At 44.5% G+C, this 22943-nt stretch overlaps 1 protein-coding gene across 3 annotated transcripts in view; it reads left to right on the top strand.

Moving 5' to 3' along the window:
• Positions 1-22843, top strand: part of ZFP3 (ZFP3 zinc finger protein) — a 61694-nt gene extending 38851 nt beyond the window's left edge. The window contains exons 2-3 of one of the 3 annotated variants that reach the window (XR_014257995.1): positions 12681-12780; positions 22142-22843. Coding sequence is in view for 1 of the 3 variants with exons in the window: in XM_082443892.1 (XP_082300018.1) it covers positions 6399-7910 (1512 nt within the window). In the remaining 2 variants the exon portion in view is untranslated. Of the gene's footprint in view, positions 1-6390; positions 8134-12680; positions 12781-20286 lie in introns of those variants that run through there. The other 2 variants (XR_014257996.1, XM_082443892.1) reach the window with 2 other exon arrangements.
• The last annotated feature ends 100 nt before the right edge of the window (positions 22844-22943 follow it).

The raw sequence follows: 22943 nt of genomic DNA, 5'->3' as shown, positions 1-22943 counted from the left end.
AGTCTCTGAGGCTTTGCTCACCCCATGCTCTGCCCAGAATGCTGTTAAGTGCAGTAGTCTTCAAATGACATACATGGGGGGAGTCCACAAACATTTTCTATAACATCTGTAAGTGCATGGATTGTTGAATGGAAAGCAGTCTCTAGATCCTTGACTTCAGTTTGTACCCTTGCCTACCACCAGTGTGCTTGGGAGTGGACCTGTGGCCTATAGATTTCTCTTTTCCACCTCCTTTTTCACAATTGCTCTTTTCCTCCTTTACAAAAGAAAGACATACCTCTCACCCATGCCCTCCTTAATTTTACTATGGCATATCACTCTGGGGTGGAAAAACCTCTGGAGTGCCACACAGGGGGACAGTTTACTGAGGAAGTAAATGATTCTTGGACCTTTTATAACTGAAGTCCCAATCTTTGCTTTTAACAACATTTTAAAAAGACCTAATCAGGCCGTCAGCTGATAGATTATTTAATGATTTTTTACTAAAAATCACTATGTTTTTGGCAGATAAGTTCAGAGGATTAAGTGATATTGCTATCCCAAGAGATTGCTGTAAACTCTGATTTAGGCAGTTTGGGCAAACTCAGGTCCAGTCACAGTAACTAGGGTCAGTCTGATAAGCGTAATGGAAATGTGACCTAGTTAGTTGTATTATATTCCCTGTCTGCTCTCAGAAGTTTAGGGTAGGGGTGGGGGAGGGGTCAAGTTGGAGGGCAGGAAAAAAGAATGCAGAGCAAGAACTGGCAGTGTTATCTGTAATCCTGCTGCTTTGCACATGTGTTGATCTGCTTGGTGGACCAGACCTTGGTAGAGATAGATGCACCAGATTGAGAGTTAGGTAACTCCAGTCACTCAGACTGTCTAACACAGTGGTTTCCAAACCTGATAGGGCATCAGAATCAACTGGGCACTTGTTAAAAATACACATTTCTTTGCCTACTCCTGGAGATTCTGACTCTGAGAGGTCTGTTGTGGGACCTGGAAGTTAGTATTTTTAGAGGTTTTCCAGTTGACTTTTCTGCATCTAACCTAATTCCAGGCCAAGAATCATTATTTAAGAATCGTTCATTAAAAAAAAAAAAAATCTTCCTGCTATGATTGTAAGCCATCTAAACAATTTTTAGGGTTTTATGTGGCTTCTCATGTAGACAGTATGGTCCTTTTGAAGTTTTATTTCTCATGGTTAATTAATAGGCGGATATTTGGTTTATGCATCAGTATTTTGTGAATGAGGATTTCTGAGTGCATTGAAAAAAAAAAATTCCAGATCTGCAGAGTCGAAGACCCTGTTCTGAACTATGGAGACCCAGTAGATGCTTGTCATCCCCCAGACTGAGGACCAAGAGTGGTCATCCTACTTCTAAGATGGCACATCCATCTTATCTCTCTCCAGAAACAACTAATTTCAAATTTAGAAACGTGAAGAAGTGACAAAATAGGAAATTATGTTTGGAAATTTAAATTTATGCTATGAGTAGTAGAGTGTTTCCATATGAGGACGAGGTCTAATGTGTATCTGTGCCTCTGGAAAATCAACCAAAAGGAGAATGGCTTTGGGACTTCCCTGGCGGTCCAGTGGTTAGAACTCTGCGCTTCCACTGCAGGGGGCATGGGTTTGATCTCTGGTCAGGGAACTAAGATCCTGCATGCCACACAGTGCATCCAAAAGAAAAAAAAAAGGAGGATGGCATTGATTGGTATATGAGAAGGTGTCTATTAAACAAAACAATATTTAACAAATGGCATTAATATCGTGTCACTGGTGGAATGCAAAGTAAAAGAATAATCAGAGGGGGCAAATTTTAGTTGGGGAAGACTTTCTGGACTAGAATTTTGAACCAGGTGTTGAAGTTGGGGATAGATATACATACCTAACTTCTATGTCTTGCATCTTGTTTTACCGTGGACACGTGATTTTCCTTATGGTGTGGGACAGATGTGGGTTTTATGAATGCTGACTTTGTATGGAGCTTGATGCTGGAAAAGAAGTAACTATAGGAGAGATGCTGGTGAAAAGGAAAGGCCAGTAAGGGGGTCAGAAGTAGATAGGGACTGAAATACCAGCTTGTGGAACTTGTTCTTGGCTGAGCATTAGAGAGAAATTTATTTAAGACAGTGCTTTCTAACTCAAATAGTACCATGGATGAAGATAGCTAAATTCTCTACAATGGATTCTTACAGTTACATAGGTACACATTATAATTTTCAAAAATTTCAGTGAAAAGGAGAAATCCAGTTTTTGGGTGCCTGCCCTTATGCCAAGGGAAAATTAGAGAAGGCGCTGAGAGGGGGAAAGTTGAAGAAGATTCCAGGTTATTTTTAGGGGTAGCACAAAGAGCTTCCAACACTTCAGGATTTCAGTAGGAGATCAGGTTCCTTCCAGGTGTCAGGAAAGAGGGCTTACCAGGGCTGTACCCCTGAGTGACTAGGGAGGCCCCAGGGTATGGTCCTGTGGATGACTGGAGGCTGGGCAGAGAAAAAGGGCAGTACAAAGGGCACCCCAAAATCACCCCTTTCCCCTTCCCTTACCACTTGACCCCAGTCTCTCCTGCCTCTCAGGATCTTCATTTCTTCAGTAATCTCATCTTTTCTTCCCTCTTAACCTTCCGCTCTACTGGCACCATCCTTTCTAATATAAGCATGTTCAAATCTCTACCGTCAGAGAAAATCCTTCTTTGACTTTCTTTGACCTTTTACACTACTGCCCATCTTGGTCCTCTCCTTTCACCCAAATTTTTTGAAAGAAGCAGCAAATTAATTAATCAGTCCACTGCCACCTGGCTTCTGCTTCTGTCATTCCATTGACTCTGTTTTCACATGTCATCTGTGACCACCTAATTGTCCCAGCAGACGTTTTCCAGTTCTTATCCTACTGGATCTATCAACTGTGTGTGACGCTTTGTAATTCCCTCTGCCATTGCCTTGATGACTTTTATGACACTTTTCCTGGTTCTTCTCCTACTTCACTAACCATTCTTTCTCTTCTTGGCAGGCTTCTCTTCCTCTACCTACCCCTTTATCATTAGGGTCCTAACAGGAAACAGGTACTTCGCTCAAATTAGGATAATTTGAGTAGGGTTTATTTGCAAAGAAGTTAATATAAAAGATGTAGGTGTAGGCAGGGTACTGAGGAAGCTGGGATTGGCAATAGCAGAGTAGTCACCAGCCCTAGGCCAGAGGAGACAAGAGGTAGTGGAGGGCCTGGAACCCACAGAGACAACTGGGTAGGATGACTCCTTGAGAGGAGTAATGAACTTCAATTGAGGGACACCATGAACCCAAGGTGATCTCATGGGAAGAAACCAGGAGGATAAATACTCTGACCTCACTCTCCTCCCTCCTTCCAGCCCCCTGCTGGGGCTCCCCATTGGCAGAACACAACTGGAAGCCAGAGGGCCTCTTCATGAGTGCTATATAGGTTACCTTCTAGGGCAGAGAGCAGGGTGAAGAAAAGTTGAAAGATCTGGAGGGGAACATGGAAGTTAACTGGAGTACTCTTCAATGTTGGCCTTGGCTTTCTAGGTTTCTGTCTTCAGTATCTGACAGTTGTCACAACTATACTCATTATTGTCTATGCTGAGTACTCTCAAGTCTGTATCTCTAGTCCTGACTACTCTAAGCTTTAGACCAGTATATTTTGACTGATTCCTTGGTACTTCTGTATGGGTGTGTTGAAACTCATCTTGTCTAAAACACAGCTCATTTATCATCTTCCCCCCTAAACTAGCTGCTCCTCAATATTCCCAACCTTGGTGGTATCACTATCCATCTAATTACACCTTCCTTACACCTATATCCAATCATACCCCAAGTCTTAGAGAATTTGTCCTCTCAAGCACTTCTCTAGTCTGTTTCCTCTTCATTCACACTACCACTATTACCCTAGTTAGATCTCATCACCCTTTGCCTTGATGACTGCATCAGACTTTTAACTGATCTCCTTTATGTCCTGGGCTGCTGCTTTCTGGTTCAGCCACTAAATGGCCACTTGTGTGCATCTACCTGAAATGCTAATCTGACCGTGAACTGTGTCATTCCTTGGCTTAAAAACCATTCCATGACTCTGCAATATAAGGATGAAGTCCCATAGCTGCCCCATTCCCCCTTGAGAATCACCTTCTGCAATTAACACTTTTATTGATGGGAGGATTGTGTTGCTCAGATTTGCTGTGGTGCACAGATGCACTGCTCTAGGCAAAGGGCCTCTCCTCTTCAATATTAGCTCCCGGTTACTTAATACCTGAACAGAAGCTGGGCTCATTTCCCCAGCATTTGGACCTTACTTCTGTGAGGGGATAGATAAATCCCTGGGGCCATTGTACCAATTAGGAGCAAGTTTGGCTTCATAAATTAAAAAACCATAATAGCTTAAGCAAGGAAAAAGCTTGTTTCTCTGTTAGATAAAACAAGTCCAGAGGCAGGCATTCCAGGGCAAGTATGGCAGCTCCACAGAGTCATCAGGGACCCAGGTTCCTTCCTGTTCTTGTCCCACTGTAGGGTATGCTGGTGAACTCATGGTCCAAGATGGCACTTCAGCTATCACTTCATGCCCCAGGCACAGCATAGAAGAAGAGGGTGAAGAGATGTATCCCCTTACTTTTAAGGAGATATCCCAGAAGTCCCTTGTGCTGTCATTTGCATTTTACTGTCTCATTGGCCAGAAACTGGTTACATAGCCAAATCTAGCTGCAAAGAAGGCTGAGAATATATTTCTTTAGGCAGCCTCATTGCTACAAAAATAAATTCATTATTCTGTTGCTGATGAGGTGGGGAAGAGTGGAGATTGGGATAGACAACTAAAAATCCTTGCCACAGCCTTTTAGAAGTTTTAAAAAAGTATAGGCTTTAAGATTTATAAAAGTGCTAAGAGGGGCTTCCTTGGTGGCGCAGTGGTTAAGAATCCGCCTGCCAATGCAGGGGACACGGGTTCGAGCCCTGGTCCGGGAAGATCCCACATGCTGTGGAGCAGCTAAGCCCGTGCGCCACAACTACTGAGCCTGCGAGCCACCACTACTGAGCCCACGTGCCACAACTACTGAAGCCCGCACACCTAGAGCCCGTGCTCCACAACGAGAGACCACTGCAATGAGAAGCCCGTGCACCGCAGCGAAGAGTAGCCCCCGCTCGCTGCAACTAGAGGAAGCCCGCGCCCCGCAGTGAAGAGTAGCCCCTGCTCGCTGCAACTAGAGAAAGCCCGCGCGCAGCAACGAAGTCCCAGTGCAGCCAAAAATAAATAAAATAAATTTTTAAAAAACTAAAAAAAAGTGCTAAGAAAATTACATAAAGAGACCAATTACAATATTAGTAAGTAAAAATCAACAGCATTGCTATATGTATGTATATATATATGTGTATATATATATACACACACACACACACATATATATATAATAACAACCAGTTAGAAAATATAAGAAAAACTCACTAAAAGAGAAGACATACAGAAACGTGATGGATATAAAAACATCAGGGTAAGTTTGGAAATTTTACAAAATTATACTAAGATTTATTTGGAAAAATAGGAGAATAGACAGGAATATTTGAAAAAGAAGACTAATGAGAGAGCACTTTCTCTAACATATTAAAAAATTTAAAGCTACCGTAGGTTGAACAGTTTGGTATTAGAGAGGGAATAGATCAATAGAACTGAATGGAGCCTGGAAATTGACCCAGATATATATGGAATTTTAGACTATGGTATAGGAGGCATTTCAAATTAGTAGGGAAAATTAGGTATTGATACAATTTAGTAACCATCTGGAGAAAATTAAGCTAGAACCATACTTCATCCAAATATACGGGAGCCAAGGGTGGTTCCTTCTGTCCCTGTTATAGCTAAGTCACATTAACCTTTTGAATAGGTAACCCCTACAACATATACAATCCCCTATTCTCTAGAGCTGGTGAGCACCACAGAACTGGGCTAAAGATAGTTCTTCTTGCTACTCATTTCTGGTTTCTTCCTCTATAAACCCAAAGGTTATATTAGTCATTTTTGTCCCTTTCCCAACCTTTTCCATGTGCCATCTATTAATATGGCCACAATTTTCCTTAAATGTTTTTATTACCAACCTCAGGTTCTGCCTCAATTCACTGTTAATATTATGGAACTTTTATCAGCATCTTCTTACCATCCATTTCCTATTTCTCTCCTTAAATCTCTTCCTCTGATAATTTCCCTCACTCTTTTCAGTCAGCGTCAGCTCTTTGTGTAGCATGTCCACCATAATCCTAAATCTTTCTCTTCTCTTCAACAGCGTCCTGTAATCTCACCAGATACAGAGATGCTTTTGGGTGCTGTCAGAACCATGTCAAGCTCCATACTCCCTAGTATTGGCTTCATTTAGCTGTGATACAGCCACTTCACAGACTTACCCTCTCTCATTTCAGATTGTGAGATGGGGACTGAGAACAAGGAGGTAATTCCCAAGGAAGAAATTTCTGAAGAATCTGAACCACATGGGGCAATATTAGAAAAACTTCCAAAGGTGGTTTATCAGGGTCACGAGTTTGGAGCAGCATGTGAAGAAGACATATTGGAGGAGCATTCCAGAGAGTCCACAGAAGAGATTCTGGAGCAGGTGTCTCCTGAGGAGAGAGACTTTGCATCAGGGTTGATTATCTTTAAGAAATCACCCTCAAGTGAGAAAGACCATGAGAATAATGAAAGTGAGAGAGTCTACAGTCCTAGCTCAAACCTGATCACATATCAGGGAGATACTACGGCAGAGGCAGTTAGCACATTTGCTGCTTCTGGCCAAAACTTCATAGAGAATTTAGGACCTAATAAAACACATAGAAGTCCTCTGGGAGAAAAGCCTCATACATGTAAAGAATGTGGGAAAGCCTTTAATCAGAACTCACATCTTATTCAGCATATGAGAGTTCATAGTGGAGAGAAACCCTTTGAATGCAAAGAATGTGGAAAAACATTTGGAACTAACTCAAGCCTTCGAAGGCACCTGAGAATTCATGCTGGAGAGAAGCCCTTTGCTTGTAATGAATGTGGAAAGGCCTTCATTCAGAGTTCACATCTCATCCACCATCACAGAATTCACACTGGAGAGAGACCTTATAAATGTGAAGAATGTGGTAAAGCCTTCAGTCAGAATTCAGCCCTTATTCTACATCAGAGAATCCACACTGGGGAGAAACCATATGAATGTAATGAATGTGGGAAGACCTTTAGGGTTAGCTCACAGCTTATTCAGCATCAGAGAATTCATACTGAAGAAAGATACCATGAATGCAATGAGTGTGGCAAAGCCTTCAAGCATAGCTCAGGCCTCATTAGACACCAGAAAATTCATACTGGAGAAAAACCCTATCTGTGTAATGAATGTGGGAAAGGCTTTGGTCAGAGTTCTGAGCTCATCCGGCATCAAAGAATTCATACAGGAGACAAACCGTATGAATGTAATGAATGTGGGAAAACTTTTGGCCAGAACTCAGAGATTATTAGACATATTAGAATTCATACTGGTGAGAAGCCCTACGTATGTAAGGAATGCGGGAAGGCCTTTAGGGGAAACTCAGAACTTCTTAGACATGAGAGAATTCACACTGGAGAGAAACCCTATGAATGCTTTGAGTGTGGAAAGGCTTTTAGGCGGACCTCTCACCTTATTGTCCACCAGAGAATTCATACTGGAGAGAAACCTCATCAATGTAATGAATGTGCCAGAACCTTTTGGGATAACTCTGAGCTGCTTCTCCACCAGAAAATTCACATTGGAGAGAAACCTTATGAATGTAATGAGTGTGAGAAAACATTCAGCCAGCATTCCCAACTTATCATACATCAGAGAATTCACACTGGAGAGAAGCCTTATGAGTGCCAAGAATGTCAGAAGACCTTTAGTCGGAGTTCTCACCTCCTCCGACATCAAAGTGTTCACTGTATGGAATGATCTGCAAAACATGAAAGCCTTCTGTGGAAAAGCTGAAGTCAGACTTACTGTTCTCAGTCTGTACCCCAAGTTCCCAGATCAAATGAATGGACAGAACCTCCTCTGTCCTTTTACTGATTTTTATTTAAACAGTTGGTCAAAAAGGATGAGGCACTTTTATGAACTATTCATTGAGAAGTTTCAGTGTACTGAGTTAAATCATAAAAGCTGTTTCAGGCCTTAATTCTCCACTATCCCTTTTTCCTTTCCTTCCTGCCTCCCCACTAGTGGATCACATAACATTAGGGGTCTTTACTGGCCATCTAGCCCAAATTGTTACTGTTCAGGAAAAATGGAGGAACATTCCACCACTACTTCCTAGGAATGACAGAGTTGACCCCTCGAATATTATCTCCTGAAATGTTAAAGTCACGGCCTAGAAGACACACCTCTCTCTTTCCCACTGTTTAGCATTGGAATTTAGTAAGCTTTTATTAGCTTCAAAATCTTCCAAACTTGCTATCAAGTTCCCTTGGAAGATGGCAGCATTAATGAAGAAGCGGGAAGCTTGGGTCATTTCCCATCTCCTGCTAGGCTTCCTCAGTCATCTGAGAGGGTGCCATGATGGAGGAAACTGACAAGCAATTTATAGGATTGTAAGTGAAGGCCCTCAGAATCCAGAGGGGCTGATTAGCAAGGCCAGGGGATTAAACAAGTGAGGCCAGACTACTCAGCATGGGCAGAAGCAGCTCTTTTGCAGCTCTTTCCCACTTCAGGGCCACTCAGACTGACTGCAGAAGCAGCTCTTTTGCAGCTCTTTCCCACTTTAGGGCCACTCAGACTGACTGCTCCCAAGAACTCGCTGCATTCACTCTGGGCCCCAGCTTCTGGTGCTGCTGACAGATCCTGTGTCAGGAAATAACAAAGAGGACTGCAGCTTCATCGTCACTAGGCTCCTGGCCACAGTGACGAGCTGGTTCACCTGACTGACCAGGACCCTGCCCTGCCGAAGCACTTAGGCTCTCATGGCCTGGGCCCCGCTGCTGGGGTCCCTGGCTGATAGGCCAGGATGTGACAGCCTCTTCTCAGTTTGCCCTTGGCTTTGGAATTCTCTTTCTTCAGCATCTCTACATGTGTTTTCTGTGTTCTCTTACGTGTTTTTTTTTTTCTTCAAGGAAACACATCCTCGATTTTTCATGTGTCAGTGTTTCTGAGGCAGTGAGTGGTAGTGGGAATTGCACTAACAGAGATCCAGCTTGCTTGGGGTCTGGTCTTAGAACTAGACCTTGAATAAGGCACTTCACCTGCTGATCCCTAATTTCCTCATCCGTAAAATGAGGGGAGTTGAACTAAATGGTCTCAAGTTTCAACTGGCCCAATAATTGCTTTTTTCTTTTTTAAAAATTTAACTTTATATATCTTCAGTGTTTTATTCTTTAATCTCTTTATTACACTAATACTAATCACTAGTATTTATTGAATTTTTACTATGTGCCAGGCACAGTGCCAGACAGTTTACATTTTTGTTTTCACAGCCTCCCTATGATGTGGGTACTCTTTTTTTAAAAACAAACAAAATGGCTTTATTGAGGTATAATTTACATACCATAAAATTCACCTGTTTAAGTGTTCAGTTGAATGCTTTTTAATTTATGGAGTTGCACAACCATCAGTGATGTGGGTACTCTTACCCCAATTTGAAAGGTGAGGGGCAGGGGAGATGTCAAGTAACTTGCCCATGATCACACAGCTGGTAAGTGCTAGAGCCAAGACTCCAGCCCTGAGCTGTGCTCCTAAGCACTGTGCTGTACTGTGAATAGGTGCATGCATTACTGCCTTATTCGAAATCCTTTGTACATTTTCTATTCATTATTAATTACTACATGAATTTGAATATAATGGATTTAAATCATGTCCTTGGAAACATAATTGGTCATAGCCAAAACCCATCAAGTGGGTTTATTCTGTACCCCAATATGTGCCCCACCCCCGGGCTCATGCCCTTGGCTTGAGAAAAGGGCTGTACAAGTAAAACAGTTGATGGGGACTTCCCTGGCGGTCCAGTGGTTAAGACTTTGCCTTCCAATGCAGGGGTGTGGGTTCGATCCCTGGTCGGGGAGCTAAGATCCCACATGCATCAAGGCCAAAAAACCAAAACATAAAGCAGAAGCAATATTGTAACATTCAATAAAGACAAAAAAAAAGTCCATACCAAAACAAACAGAAAACAGCTGATTACACAGTTTCCAAATCCTTCCAGGTACCTCTGTCTCTAGTAGTTAGACGTTGGCAGAAGTTCTTTAACTTATCTCTTTCCATAGGGTGTTTACAAGTGCAGTGTGCTCTCATTCCTTTTTCATCACTCAAGCTCAAATTGAATTATACCCAAACATATCTTTCTCACGTGAAACCTGGATGTTACCTGTTCCCTTAACTTCTTATTCCTGTGTTTGAATATTTTATTTGCACATTCACCCCTTACCAGCCCTTAATATAGAACTCAGCACCTCTTCAAGCTCCCCAGAAAGGATCCCCTCACAGAAGCATCCATGAGTAATACGGACTTTACTCAAGATTCTGGTGTGTAAGAGGTGGAGAAGGGGGTTCAGAGAGGGCTGTCACCTCAGCTCCTTTTTAGGCCCTTCAATAACAGACCACTCATTGGAACACTAGAAGGCAATTTAGTGACCAATTTTTGTTGTGCCTGATCATATTAAGGGAGGAAGTTCTCACCTCTCATTCTAAGAAGAATTTTCCAACATATATTAGTGCTTTCCCAAGAGAAATTCTGGTGAATGAAATTATTTCCACCTTGTTATATACACTATACACACATCCTGTAACCTCACTACCTGCCCTTATCCACCTTACACCCAGCTAGCTCAGAAATATTTCTCTCTTTTCCTTGTTTGCCCCCTCCCCCTCAATTTTCTTGGGAGCCAAAATCTGACCATAATATAATTGACTGGTAGTCATAATCTAGTGCAAGTAGAATTCTATCAAGGAAAGAAAAGATGTGAATTTTCTTAATTTTAGACCCATTAAAAATACCAGGCCTCACAGTCTCAAAAACCTACCAAAATACCCAGAAATACCCTTCAGAATTTTTGCAGACTTAACCATGTACATTTTCATCCTTCCCTAATTAAACAGTTTTACTGGTATATTAACACTTTATGTAAATAAAGTATTTCTTTACAATTTTACTGATTTGATGCCTTTCTAAGTATATTCCAAAGTACATTGTTTCATTATGGTCTTAATATGACTTTGTATGCCATTTTCCTGCCATCCTATAAATTTCACCTTAGTACCCCAACATGTGCTCTGGTAGCTTCCGGTTTTATGTAAGCTGTTCACTCTGTCCTTTTATTTATTTATTTATTTAAATTAATTTATTTTTGGCTGTGTTGGGTTCTCATTGCTGCGTGAGGGCTTTCTCTAGTTGCAGTGAGCAGGGGCTACTCTTCGTTGCGATGCGTAGGCTTCATTGCAGTGGCTTCTCGTTGCGGAGCACGGGCTCTAGGCTCGTGGGCTTCAGTAGTTGTGGCACGCGGGCTCAGTAGTTGCGGCACACAGGCTTACTTGCTCCACGGCATGTGGAATCTTCCCGGACAAGGGCTCGAACCCGTGTCCCCTGCATTGGCAGGCGGATTCTTAACCACTACACTGCCAGGGAAGTCCTGTTTACTCGGTCCTTGATCTTCTGCTTTGTTTGGTGAGGTCTTTTATCTTTCATAACAGGGCAAATGTTACCTACTTTGTTTATCTAGATAGATACAGTTTTTCATGATTATCAACTTAATGTAAGGTATTCTGGATCTAGAATTTCTTGATGATCCAGTGGTTAGGACTCCGTGCTTTCACTGCTGAGGGCCCGATCCCTGGTCAGGGAACTAAGTTCCCACAAGCCTTGCGGTGCAGGGGGGAAAAAAAAGAGCTATTCTGGATTTTAAAAAAATGTTACTGAGATTTCTGTGCTGGTGTTTATTATTGTTTTGTTTTAACATGTTCTCCTGAGTGACTCCTGGTCTGAGGCAGTTTCCTTAGGTTGTTAGGTACGGGATCTTTGAGACTCAGGAAAGCTCTACCTAGAAAAATGTGCATGCAAATTCAGGGAATTCATGGACCATCTGAAACTCATCTTTGGACCCCTGTAGTCCTTTACACGGTCCTGAAATCAAACTCTTACCTATAAAACAAATTACCAAGTAACCCGCAATAACCTCTCCCTCATCACATCCCTCAGCTTTGGGGATGAAGCTATGACAGGACCATCAGCCTGGGTGAACCCCTGAAAGTGAACGGGAGTTGGAGCCTCAGTAAAATCCAGTGGGAAGCGGGGCGTGGTGATTCTGGTGATAACCTGAGGCAAGGAGCCTCAATAGCGGGGCCCCTGCACATTCATCAACCACCTGCTGAGCCCCTACGACGCGTTGGGACCTGTGCGAGGCGCGGGGGCTAAGCGCTATGAGGCTGGTGGGGACTTGAGCTATGCAGTAGAGGTCAGCGCTGCGGAGCGGGGAGTAGGCGAGAAGGCTTCGGTTCTCCCACGGAGCAGGAAGCCCGCCTCCTCCCTGAGAGCTGGGGAGCGGCGGCCGACGAGGCAGGCGCGGCCCCCTCCTCGAGCCCCAGGACGCGAGCTCACCCCTCTGCACCCGCTGGCCGTCCCTGCCACGTCCTTGTCTCCAGCCCGGGCCTCGCACTGGGACTCGGCCGCGACTCGCATCTCTCCTGCGGTGCCGCCGACGAGAATGCTGATGTTTTATTTATTTGTACTACGCTTTGCAGGCAGTGTTTTCATCGGTGGACCCAACTTTGCCGGCACCGACACCGACGAACCTCTAAGTCATCGAACGCGCTCGGCCGCCACTGCCTCCGGGACCAAGAGGTATTGATAGGAGCCTCACCGAGCCCTGAGGCTGGGGCCGCTTTCGGAAGCCTGGGGACCCTTGTCCGTGCGCCACCTGGCGGGCGGGGGCGGGCCGGGGCGGCGCGCGACGTGATTGGTCGAGGCCCGGGGTGCCTTTTTGCTGGTGACCGGTGGGGACAGGAGACTGAGGCGGGAGGGCCCCGAGAGTGGGCCGCTGCGCGCTGCTGACCCCGAAGTCAAGTCTTGGGGCGCCCGCCGGACGGGACCTGGGCTGGTGTCTCTCAGGCCGCCGTGATTTGTCGTTTGTGAGGACGTTTCACATCCCAGGGTGGGATCTATTCCGCCGTTCCCAGATGTTCATGGAGTCCTTGCCGCGGCCCAGGTTCTTTCAAACTTCCAACCAGGCCTATTAAGATACTTATCTAATAACTAATTATTAAAATTTAATTTAGTGGCTGTGGGAAAGGACATACTCAAGGTACAGAAGGCAGGTTTGGCTTCAGAAAGAAGGAAGAAAGCACTGTCCTCTGAGGCTGCTGGAGGAACTAAGACGACAGATGTGGAGGGAATGAGCGCAGGGTGGCCAGCAGAGTTGATCATTTGAGGCCTTTTGCTAAGAAGGGTGATTATGCATTGGAGTGGGCAGATTACCCAAAACATCCTCTAGAAAGGAGAAAAATGCTTCTGTGCCCCTGATCTGCTGGTTATGTTGGCATTCTCTGAGCTGGGCTGTGCTGGGGCCAGGGCAGAACTTTAGTCACAGGAGGGCTATAATACACACTCCACTCCACTGACTCCCAAGTGGGAGGAATCCCAGGAGTGCAGCGAACGTGGGGAAGAGCCGAGAGGTCTTCATGGGGTCGGGTGGAGCTGAGATTCTCTGCATCAGAGAGTTCACACTGGTGAGCAACGCTGCTAGTGTAATGAATTCCACCTTCAGACAGAATTCCCACCTTGGAGTTCATCAGAATACTTGTATTGGAGAGGCCCTTGGAATACCAATGTGGAAAAACCTCTGATCTGAACTCTCACCAATTTCAGCGTCAGAGCATCCACAGTGCACAGCGATCTGGGGATTTATTCACTGTAGGACACTTTCATTCCAGCCTGAAACTTCGCTCTGACCTTTCCTCTTCTTTACTGATGTCACTAGACTGGAAATGCCCTTTGCGTCAGCTGATTTTATCCTGCTCCTTGAGGACAGGGCTACCTTGTTGTAGAAGAGCGTATCGCATTCAGCCCAGGGTTGCCACTCAAAAATTAACCAATGAATGACTTAAATAAATAAGAGGCCATAAATGATGAATTGGACATTTCAAATTTAATTAACTGAATGTAGAATCATAATGCCTGTGCTGTCCTTTATTTTTCCATGCAGATCCTTTATCCCCTAAAATGATGGCCATGGCATTAAAGGTCTATATCACCCATCTAATATAAATTGTATCTCTTTATGTGATATGGGGACACGTAAAATGTTAAACAGTTGAGCCAAAACCTTTCTTTAGCTGAGGGAATTGATCCACTCTACGATTTACTCAAATACAAGATAGCCACAGATTGCTTTAAACACACCTCTTTTCCTTGCAACTTTCAGCACTGAAACAAAACAAAACCCAAATCAGATACTTCACCTGTACCATCCTCAAAATCTTTCTTTCATAAGAGCCTTTGTTTACTTCTTGATCTCGTTTCTGTTTTTATACATTATTTCCATCCTTTTGGATATATTATATTGTTTTCTTCATGTGAGCTGTATCTTAAATGTATTTGCTGGGATTCAGTATTCTTATTTTTGCAGCTGCTTCAGCATCATCACAGGCTTATGTTTTCTTCATATGTAGTAGTATGCTCAGGATAATCTTGAAAATTAGTTGTTTTTGTGTGTTTTGTTTTGTTTTGTTTTTTTGGCTGAGCCACACAGCTTGCGGGACCTTAGTTCCCTGAGCAGGGGTTGAACCTGGGCCCTCAGCAGTGAAAGTGTGGCGTCCTAACCACTGGATGGCCAGGGAATTCCATGAAAATTAGTTTTTAAATGACTTGTTATTGAAAGGATTAGAATCTATTGCAGGACAAACCATATGTTGGGAGCCTCACTATCTATAGCAGAACCCTGTCAGGCTGGATGTTCTGTCCATTGAACACAGGCAATGCCTCTTTAACTCCTTTCCTTCTTTCTTCCTTTCTCCCTTCTTCCCTTCCTTCCTCCCTCCCTCCTTCCTTCCTTCCTTTCTCTTTCTTTCCTTCTTTCTTTCTTCCTTCCTTCCTTTCTTTCCCTCCCTCCCTCCCTCCCTCGCTCTCTCTTCCTTCCTTCCTTTCTTCCTCTCTCCCTCCCTCACTCCCCCTCCCCTTTCTTTCTTTCCTTCCTTTCTACAGAAATTTATTTTCTCACAGTTCTGGAGGCTACAAATCCCAGATTGAGATGCCAGCCAATTTGGTTCCTACTGAGAGCTCTCTTCCTGGCTGTGGATGACCACCTTCTCACTATGTCCTCACATGGTGGAGGGAGAGGGAGGGAAAGAGGAAAGAAGGAAGAGAGGGAGAGCGGGAGAGCTTCTTTTTCTCTTAAAATGTTTGCTCAGGTACCTTGGGAAAAAGTGTCCCTTTTTTCTCTCTATGCCACATGGACCCATTCATTAGCTAGAAATAAATTCCAGTTAGGCAAAGAAACAGTAGTAATGCAGGAAATGCAAGTGAATCAAGGAAAAAGTAGCCATTTGGTTTTAAGGCAAACAACCAAATAACCAGTGCCACCAGCCTGTAAAGACCCCAAACACACCCAGAAGTCCCTTCAGAATTCATCATGGATTGTCTAATCTTGGTTATTCCCTGAATTTCAATTTCCTCATCCATATAGTGGGGAAAATACCCACCCTTCAAGTTTGTGGGAGTATGGTACAAAATGGTATATCTGACAGTCCACTGCTTTGTGTATAGTAGGAACCCAATAAATGCAGTTTCTTTTTCTCCTTTACCCACTTTCTTTCTCCTTGATTTACCCCAAGTTAAATATGCTTTCTCAAAAGTGTTAGAATTCAAAGAGAATAAAAATTGCATCTTAACCACTACATTGTACTTATTTTTATTTCCTGTTTTTTTTTCTTTCTGTGTTTTATTTTAAATGTACATTATTTCATCTACCTTAAGGACACTAAGTAGCCCTTGTGAGTTGACATGGGAATCTAATTACCATTATAACACTGTTTCTTTGTCAGGGCCAATGTATTATGTTTGCAGGTCTATCACAGAAGATTTCTTCCTTTACAAGTGGGAATTCCATTGTGAAGTGCTTATAGGAAAAGTCAGTACTTCTTTCTACTGCTTATATGTTTTAGTTCTTGTTTCTAAAATGAAATTCCATATCTCAAGCAATTCTGCTGCCTATGTATTTATTACTGGCTTTAAGCAATTCGATTTTGATAGTACCTTGGTGTATCTGTCTTCACGTTTCTTCTGCTTTGTGTTTGTTGAACTTCTTGGATCTGTAGATTTATAGTTTACAGCAAATTTGGAAAGTTGTTAGCTGTTATTTCTTCAAATGTTTTTCTGCTTTCCTCTTTCTTCCCCTTGGGACTCTAATTACACATGTATTAGGTTGATTAAAGCTGTCTCACAACTTACTGATTGATGCTTTGTTCATCTATTTTTTTTTTAAAAAAAGTATTTTTTAATCTCTGTTTTTCATTTGGGATAGTTTCTATCCAGTACATTTTTCATCTCAGACATATCTTTCATCTCTAGAATTCAATTTGGGCCTTGTTAATATCCCTTCTCTGTCTTTCTCCGTGCTCATGTTTTCCTTTACCTTTTTGAACATACGGAGTATAATAGCTGCATTCAGTGTCCTTGTCTAATAATTATCATCTATGTCATTGCTGGATCTGCTTCTATCGATTTTTCCCCTCATTACGGATCATGGTTTCCTTTTTCTTGCATGCCTTTAATTTTTGATTGGGTGCCAGGCATTGTAAATTGTATGTTGTTGGGTACTTTTTTTTAAAAATTTTAATTCCTTTAAATATTTTTGAGCTTTGTACTGGGGCACAAGTAAGTTATTTAGAAACAGTTTGATTCTTTTGAGGCTTTGATTTTATGCCTTGTCAGCTAGGACAGAGCAGTGCTCTAGTGGTAATTTGGCCCATCACTGAAGCAATACCCTTTGGAGTGCTCTGCCTGATGCCCTGTGTATTACAAGTTTTCTCCACTCTGGTTCTTTAGAACATAGACTATTCCCAGACCTGTGTGAGCTCTAAGAATTCTACCAGCTTCTTACCAGAGGTTCTTTCCCTGGCTACAGGTGGTTGCCTCACACAAATGTGCTGATCAGTCCTTAGCTGAAGAATTGAGGGGAACTTCCTGCAGATCTCTGGAGCTCTGCTCTCCTCTCTGGTACTGTGTTCTGCCTTGGCCTCTCTGAATTCTCAATTCTGTGCCTTCACCTCAGGGAGTCTGCCTGCTCTGTACTGCAGCCTGGAAACTCTCCAGACAGGAAGCTGGGCCAATCCTAGGACTCATCTCAATTGTTTTTCTTCTCTCCCTGTCCTGCACTGCCTGTTGTCCAGTGTATGTTTCATATGTTTTGTCTGGTTTTTTAGCTGTTTAAGAGGAGACGGTAAATCCAGTCCCCATTACTCCATCATGGCCAGAAGCAGAAGTCCTATCTATGTATTTAGGTTTGTTCATTTGATCTCTAAGGTTCTTGTTTATACTGGTTGTGTGGGTGACAGACCTCTTTCAAGGTTGTTTTCATTTTTGAAATAAAGACCATCCTTTTTCATTGTTCCATTATACAATTAGGAAGATAGGATTAATTTGTAAACCAGAAATAATTTAATTTTGCCTTGGTCCCTGGAAGGCAGAGAAAGTCAGGTCTCAGATCAAGCACCCACCTATCTTGGCAGCAGTGCTGACCAGAACAGTGAGTGTGGCTCTTCCTGCCTCACATGTTAAGTTAGACGTGCAAAAATCCCCACTTATTCTTCCACTTCCTTGCAGTTTTGTTGAGTAAACAACCTGAGCTCTGTGAGCACAGGGTTTAAGAGCGCACTTAGGTTCCGATTTTCGCTCTGCCACTTGGAAGTTACGTGACTTGGGAAAATTATTAAATCTCTTTTAGTCTCTTTTTTCACCTGTAACATTGTATTATAAGGTTGGTAGTGAGATTGAGAAACTGCTTCATTAGTTTTCACTGCCTGGAGGAAGAGAAGAAGGCCCCTAGGCTGACTGACTCCCTAGTCCAGCCCTCTGCCATGGCCCCTTCTACTGCTCCCTGGTTTGCAGCTCTCCTCCCTGACCCCCAGATTCCAGCCCACACTGCCCATAGGGCTGCCCCTCTGCCACCAGGACCCAAGAGGCTGGCCCAGGCAGCTGCTCAGGGTCCCCTCAAGTGTGTGCAGAGGCAGGTGTCTGGGAAAGGCTGCGGAGTGGAGCTCCTGGACAGAGTCTGAGGCTCTTGGGAGGAAACCTTGGAGCCATATGCACTACTACTTGGAGCGTAAGTAGAACTAGAGTCTAAGGGAGGAAGGAAAGTGGGCTGGTTTCCACCTGGCAAAGTCAGATCTACCCCCCAACGTCCTACTGATTCTGCCCGCTTCACATCCTTGCAGTCCATCTCCTCTTCTTCATCCCCGTGCCACTACCTCAGTTTACGCAGCTGTGACGTCACTCTGGAGTTACCCCAGCAACCTCCTGAAAAATACGTTTTCAGTTTCCCACACTGTAGCTTAAATAATCTTTCAGAAGTGCACAGCCAAACCCCTGATGGTGTCACTCCCCATTACTGGCTTCCTGTCCTCTTAAAATCCTTCAGGTGGCGCACAAGGCCTGTGCCAGCTGCTAAACCTCAGTTCATTTTTCCAGCCTCTTTCTCTCTGTTCCTTGCACTTAGTTTAACAAGTATGCCAGAAAATCTTCCCTCACCTTTCCTGGCCTTTCCGCCCGGAGCCCCTTTCCTCCTCTTCTTTGCTAACCCTCCACATCACACCTGCAGCACTGAGCTCCGGCTGCACCTTCTCTCCTCTGCGCTCCCACAGCAGCTTCCTGCCGGGGCACACACCCCAACAACCCCAACCCCCTGTTTACTTGTTTCTCCACCTCCCCCACGGTTGTAAATTTCTTCCTGGTAAGGCACCTGGAATTTGATGAATGGATATGTAAATAAACGGATGCATTGATGCATGACACACAGAAGAGCAGGATAGGCAGGGATCTGTGGCTTCTCTAAGAATTAACGACTTAAAAGTCCAGGCAATTTTTACTTTTCCCCCAATTCACATCTCTCTTTTTTTTTAAAAAAAAAATTTATTTATTTCTTTCTTTTTGGCTGCGTTGGGTCTTCGTTGCTACACGCGGGCTTTCTCTAGTTGCGGCGAGCGGGGGCTACTCTTTGCTGATGTGTGCGGGCTTCTCATTGCGGTGGCTTCTCTTGTTGCGGAGCACGGGCTCAGTAGTTGTGGTGCACGGGCTTAGTGGCTCCACGGCATGTGGGATCTTCCCGGACCAGGGCTCGAACCCCTCTCCTCTGCACTGGCAGGCAGATTCTTAACCACTGTGCCACCAGGGAAGTCCCAATTCACATGTTTTTACTCTGCTTATTTGATGCTGCCTAATTTTCACAGGTTGAGACCCCTGGGAAACAGGCCTGCAATGGAGAGTGTGCAGGAAGTCTGCGAGGGAATGCTGTTGGGAACACCTGTGAGAGAAAAGGGGCCATGGGCTGGGCAGAGGGAGAAGTTAAATGGCGATGCAGCTGCAGCGAAAGCCTTCTCAACTTGAGAGAAGTATGGGAGGACCTTTCAGATATGTCTCCCATCAAGAAGGGTGGCCAGGTCTTTGAACCCGTCTCCTTTTCTCCAACCCCCAACCCCAAGCCCATGGAGTAGATGTGGGCTGCTCCTGGGAGGGGACAGACACTTGGGTGTGGCAGCTCCCTTTAGACAAGGGCAGTTCCTGGGCAGGGATAGCTGTCAGCAGGCAGCACTCGTGTCCGCTGTGAACAGAAGTGTGGGGGGCACACCTCGGCATCCACTGCACTAATTAAGACTTCTTTTTCTCTTCTAACTGCTTGCATATGAACAGGAATATCAAGGTACATAAAAAGTGTTTATCAAATACTTTTTCCTTCTCTACTTAACTTATTCCCTGGGTGGTATTTTAGATTCTGGAATACTCAGACATAACTTAGGATACTGCTGCCTTTCAACAATTTCATATCACTAATATAAGCTAACATTTTTTAATGTTACCTGTTCTGGTCACTGGGCTAGGTGTTAATGAATTTAATCCCCATCACCACCTATGGATGGGTACTATTATTTCCCCCATTTTACAGAGGAGAAAGCTGAGACTAGGAGAGTGATTTACCCAAGGCTGAGTTGTGTCTCCCACAGAATTCATGTTGAAGTCCTAATCCCTAGTACCTCAGAATGTGTCTGCATTTGGAGATAAGGTCTGTAAAGAGGTAGTTAAGTTAAAATGAGGTTATTAGGGTGGGCCCTAACCCAGGATGACTGGTGCTCTTATAAGAGGAATTTAGGCCACAGATATGCAGAGAGGGAAGACCATGTGAAGACACAGGGAGATGATGGTCATCTGCAAGCCAAGGAAAGAGACCTCAGAAGAAACCAACCCTACCAACACTTTGATCTTGGACTTCCAGCTTCCAGAATCTTAGGAAAATAAATTTCTATTGTTTCAGCCACCCAGTCTATTGTGCTTTGTTAGGGCAGCTGTCTTGAACTCACAGGATCACCCCAGCTAGTGAGTCCTGAGCTCCGGGACCTGTGCTGGCTGCCTGCCGCCAGAGCCCACCACCGCTGAACTGACCACTGCTGCTGAAAGGGTTCTCTCAACTACAGGCTGCCTGTCAGCTGCCTGAGACGGGGAACAATCTGTTTCTTCCTCTGTCTCCTGCTGCGGACGAAAGACCACACTCGTTAGCAGGTACAAGTTCTTCTGTTTATTCAGCTGCACAGCTAGGGGAACTTTCTGCTATCAGTGAATTCCAAAATGCACACGTGAGCAGGGCACTGATACACAGAAACACAAACAGATTATGATTGGACCAGTATGGCACCTTTAACTCCCAGGAGCCCCTCTTGGATACGGAACTAGTTCCTGTAATACAACCAGACTAAGTATACAGAACCTCTGCTGTTGGAATAGCTTCTTTTGCACTAACGAAGTCAAAAGAGATGGCCTCAGGTCAACATTTTGCCTACGAAATATTCTGGTTTCAGCTCTTCTCAGTGACGAATACAGGGTGCTGCAGTCAAAATGATGGCTATTTCTGGAGTGACCACCACCAAGACCAAAGCTCTAATCCATACCCTTGACGTCTTGACCACATCCTCTGCTTCCCAGATCCTGCTCTGCCCTTTCAGGGACCAGGACTCTCCTTCCCCAGTCAGTCCTCAGCACCAGGCTGCAGAAGTGGGGAGATGTTCTGTGGGGTGGAGCACTGCTCATGGTCTTCCCAAATTTGTTCTCTCCTTCTCCAGTTTTAATTGGGCAAATTGTCACCCTGCTAGAGGTGTTTTCCAGCCTCCCTGGTAGGTAGATGTGGCTGTGTAGTTGAATCTTCACCAAAGGATTGGGGCACCTTCTGTGACACCTGCTGAAAAGGAAATTGCCTGTCCTTGAGACCATTACGTCACTCCTCCTGGGAGCTGGAATGTGGATACGGTAATGATCCAGCATCAACCATGCAGACAAACACATCCTAATCTAGGGGACAGAGGAGCAAGGTGGGTCCCTGACGTACCTGGTGAAATTAAACTGAGCTGTCCCTTAGACCAGGGCTTGAAAAAAATTTCCTGTAAGGGGCCAGAAGTAAATATTTTAGGCTTTGTGAGCCACAGTCTGTCACTCTTTTTTCCTGCTTTTTACACTTAAAAAAATGCAAAAACCATTCTTAGCTTGTGGGCTTTAAAAAACAGGCCGCAAGATGGATTTGGCCCGTGGGCTGTTTGCTGACCACCTGCTCATGTCTGGACATTTATGTGAGAGAGAAATAAAACTTGTATCTCAGAGTCAGGGAAGGCCTCTCTCAAGAGGTGACACTTAAGTGGAGATCTAGACAAAGTAAAATGTGACTTATGTAACTATCTGGGAGGAGAGCATGGAGTTAGGGAGTGGAGAATGAGGACAGAGGTCCTGAGGTGGAAAGGAGCTTATAACATGGGCCAGTTAGCAAGTAATCGCCTCCTCATGCCAAGTCTGCCGTCCCCTGCCGTACTCTGTGAGACTGGAGCTGGACCTGTCGACATCTCCCCTTTGCCAGCTGGCACAGTGTCAGGCTTTGCCAGTGAAGGGCACTGGAGGGACAAAGCAAAGAGGAAGGGGCTTCTCCTTCTGGTAGTTTTCCTTCTTGTCCTTACAGCGCAGCACCCGTCCTCTGGTGTTTGCGGGCACCTCGACCAGTGGCTTCCTGCTCTGAAGCGCCTTGATGCACTTCACCAGCCAGTGTCAATATTTAACAACTAGTTAAAAAAGAAAAGCCCTGATTTGTAGCGTTTCCTGACTTCCACGGCATGAATACTCTCACCATGACCAATTTCAATGCAGGCTGGCGAAAAGAAGTGCAGAACTGGCTGTTGCAAGCCCGTACAGACCAGCTCGCACACACCCCTGGGGCAGCCACACCTGTCCAGTCAGGCCTGAATTTCACCTGTGCAGAGTCTTGGGCTGGGAGTGCAGGGGGTGGGGTGGGTGGGTGGGGGAGGGTTGGCTCTCCTAGGTCTGCTTCTTCCTCTGGTGCTCTCCCTCAGTCCTAGAGGTAGTAGCTGTTCCCCATGCTGCTATTCCTATACTAAGATCTCATTACCTCCTTTAACAGATAATCCCCCTTTACTAGCTAGCACTTCTTTGTATTAAACGTTCCCTGCTCAAAGAACAAGTGTGGTTTCTGTCTCATGCCTGGACACTTGTAGATGTGACCCTGTCCCAAGAGGCAGCTCAGTATGGGGCTGAGGAAGGGCCAGGACCAAAGACCCATTCACAATAATACTAATACAGGATGGCCACTGCCTGCACAGCTGCTCTGTGCCAGGCCCGGAACCCTAATGAAGTCGGCATCTTGGCTGTTACTCGCAGCCAAAGGCATGCTAGTTGATACAGTCATCTCAAACAGAGGGCATGAAGCGATGAGCTGCAGGTGGGACTAGGTAAACATTTTTTCCTAA

The sequence above is a fragment of the Balaenoptera physalus genome, assembly GCF_965194825.1.
Source record: "Balaenoptera physalus genome assembly, chromosome: 20".
Classification (NCBI taxonomy): Eukaryota; Metazoa; Chordata; class Mammalia; order Artiodactyla; family Balaenopteridae; genus Balaenoptera; species Balaenoptera physalus.
Note: the sequence above shows the minus strand (reverse complement) of the source record. Positions and strands in the feature narration are given on the sequence as shown.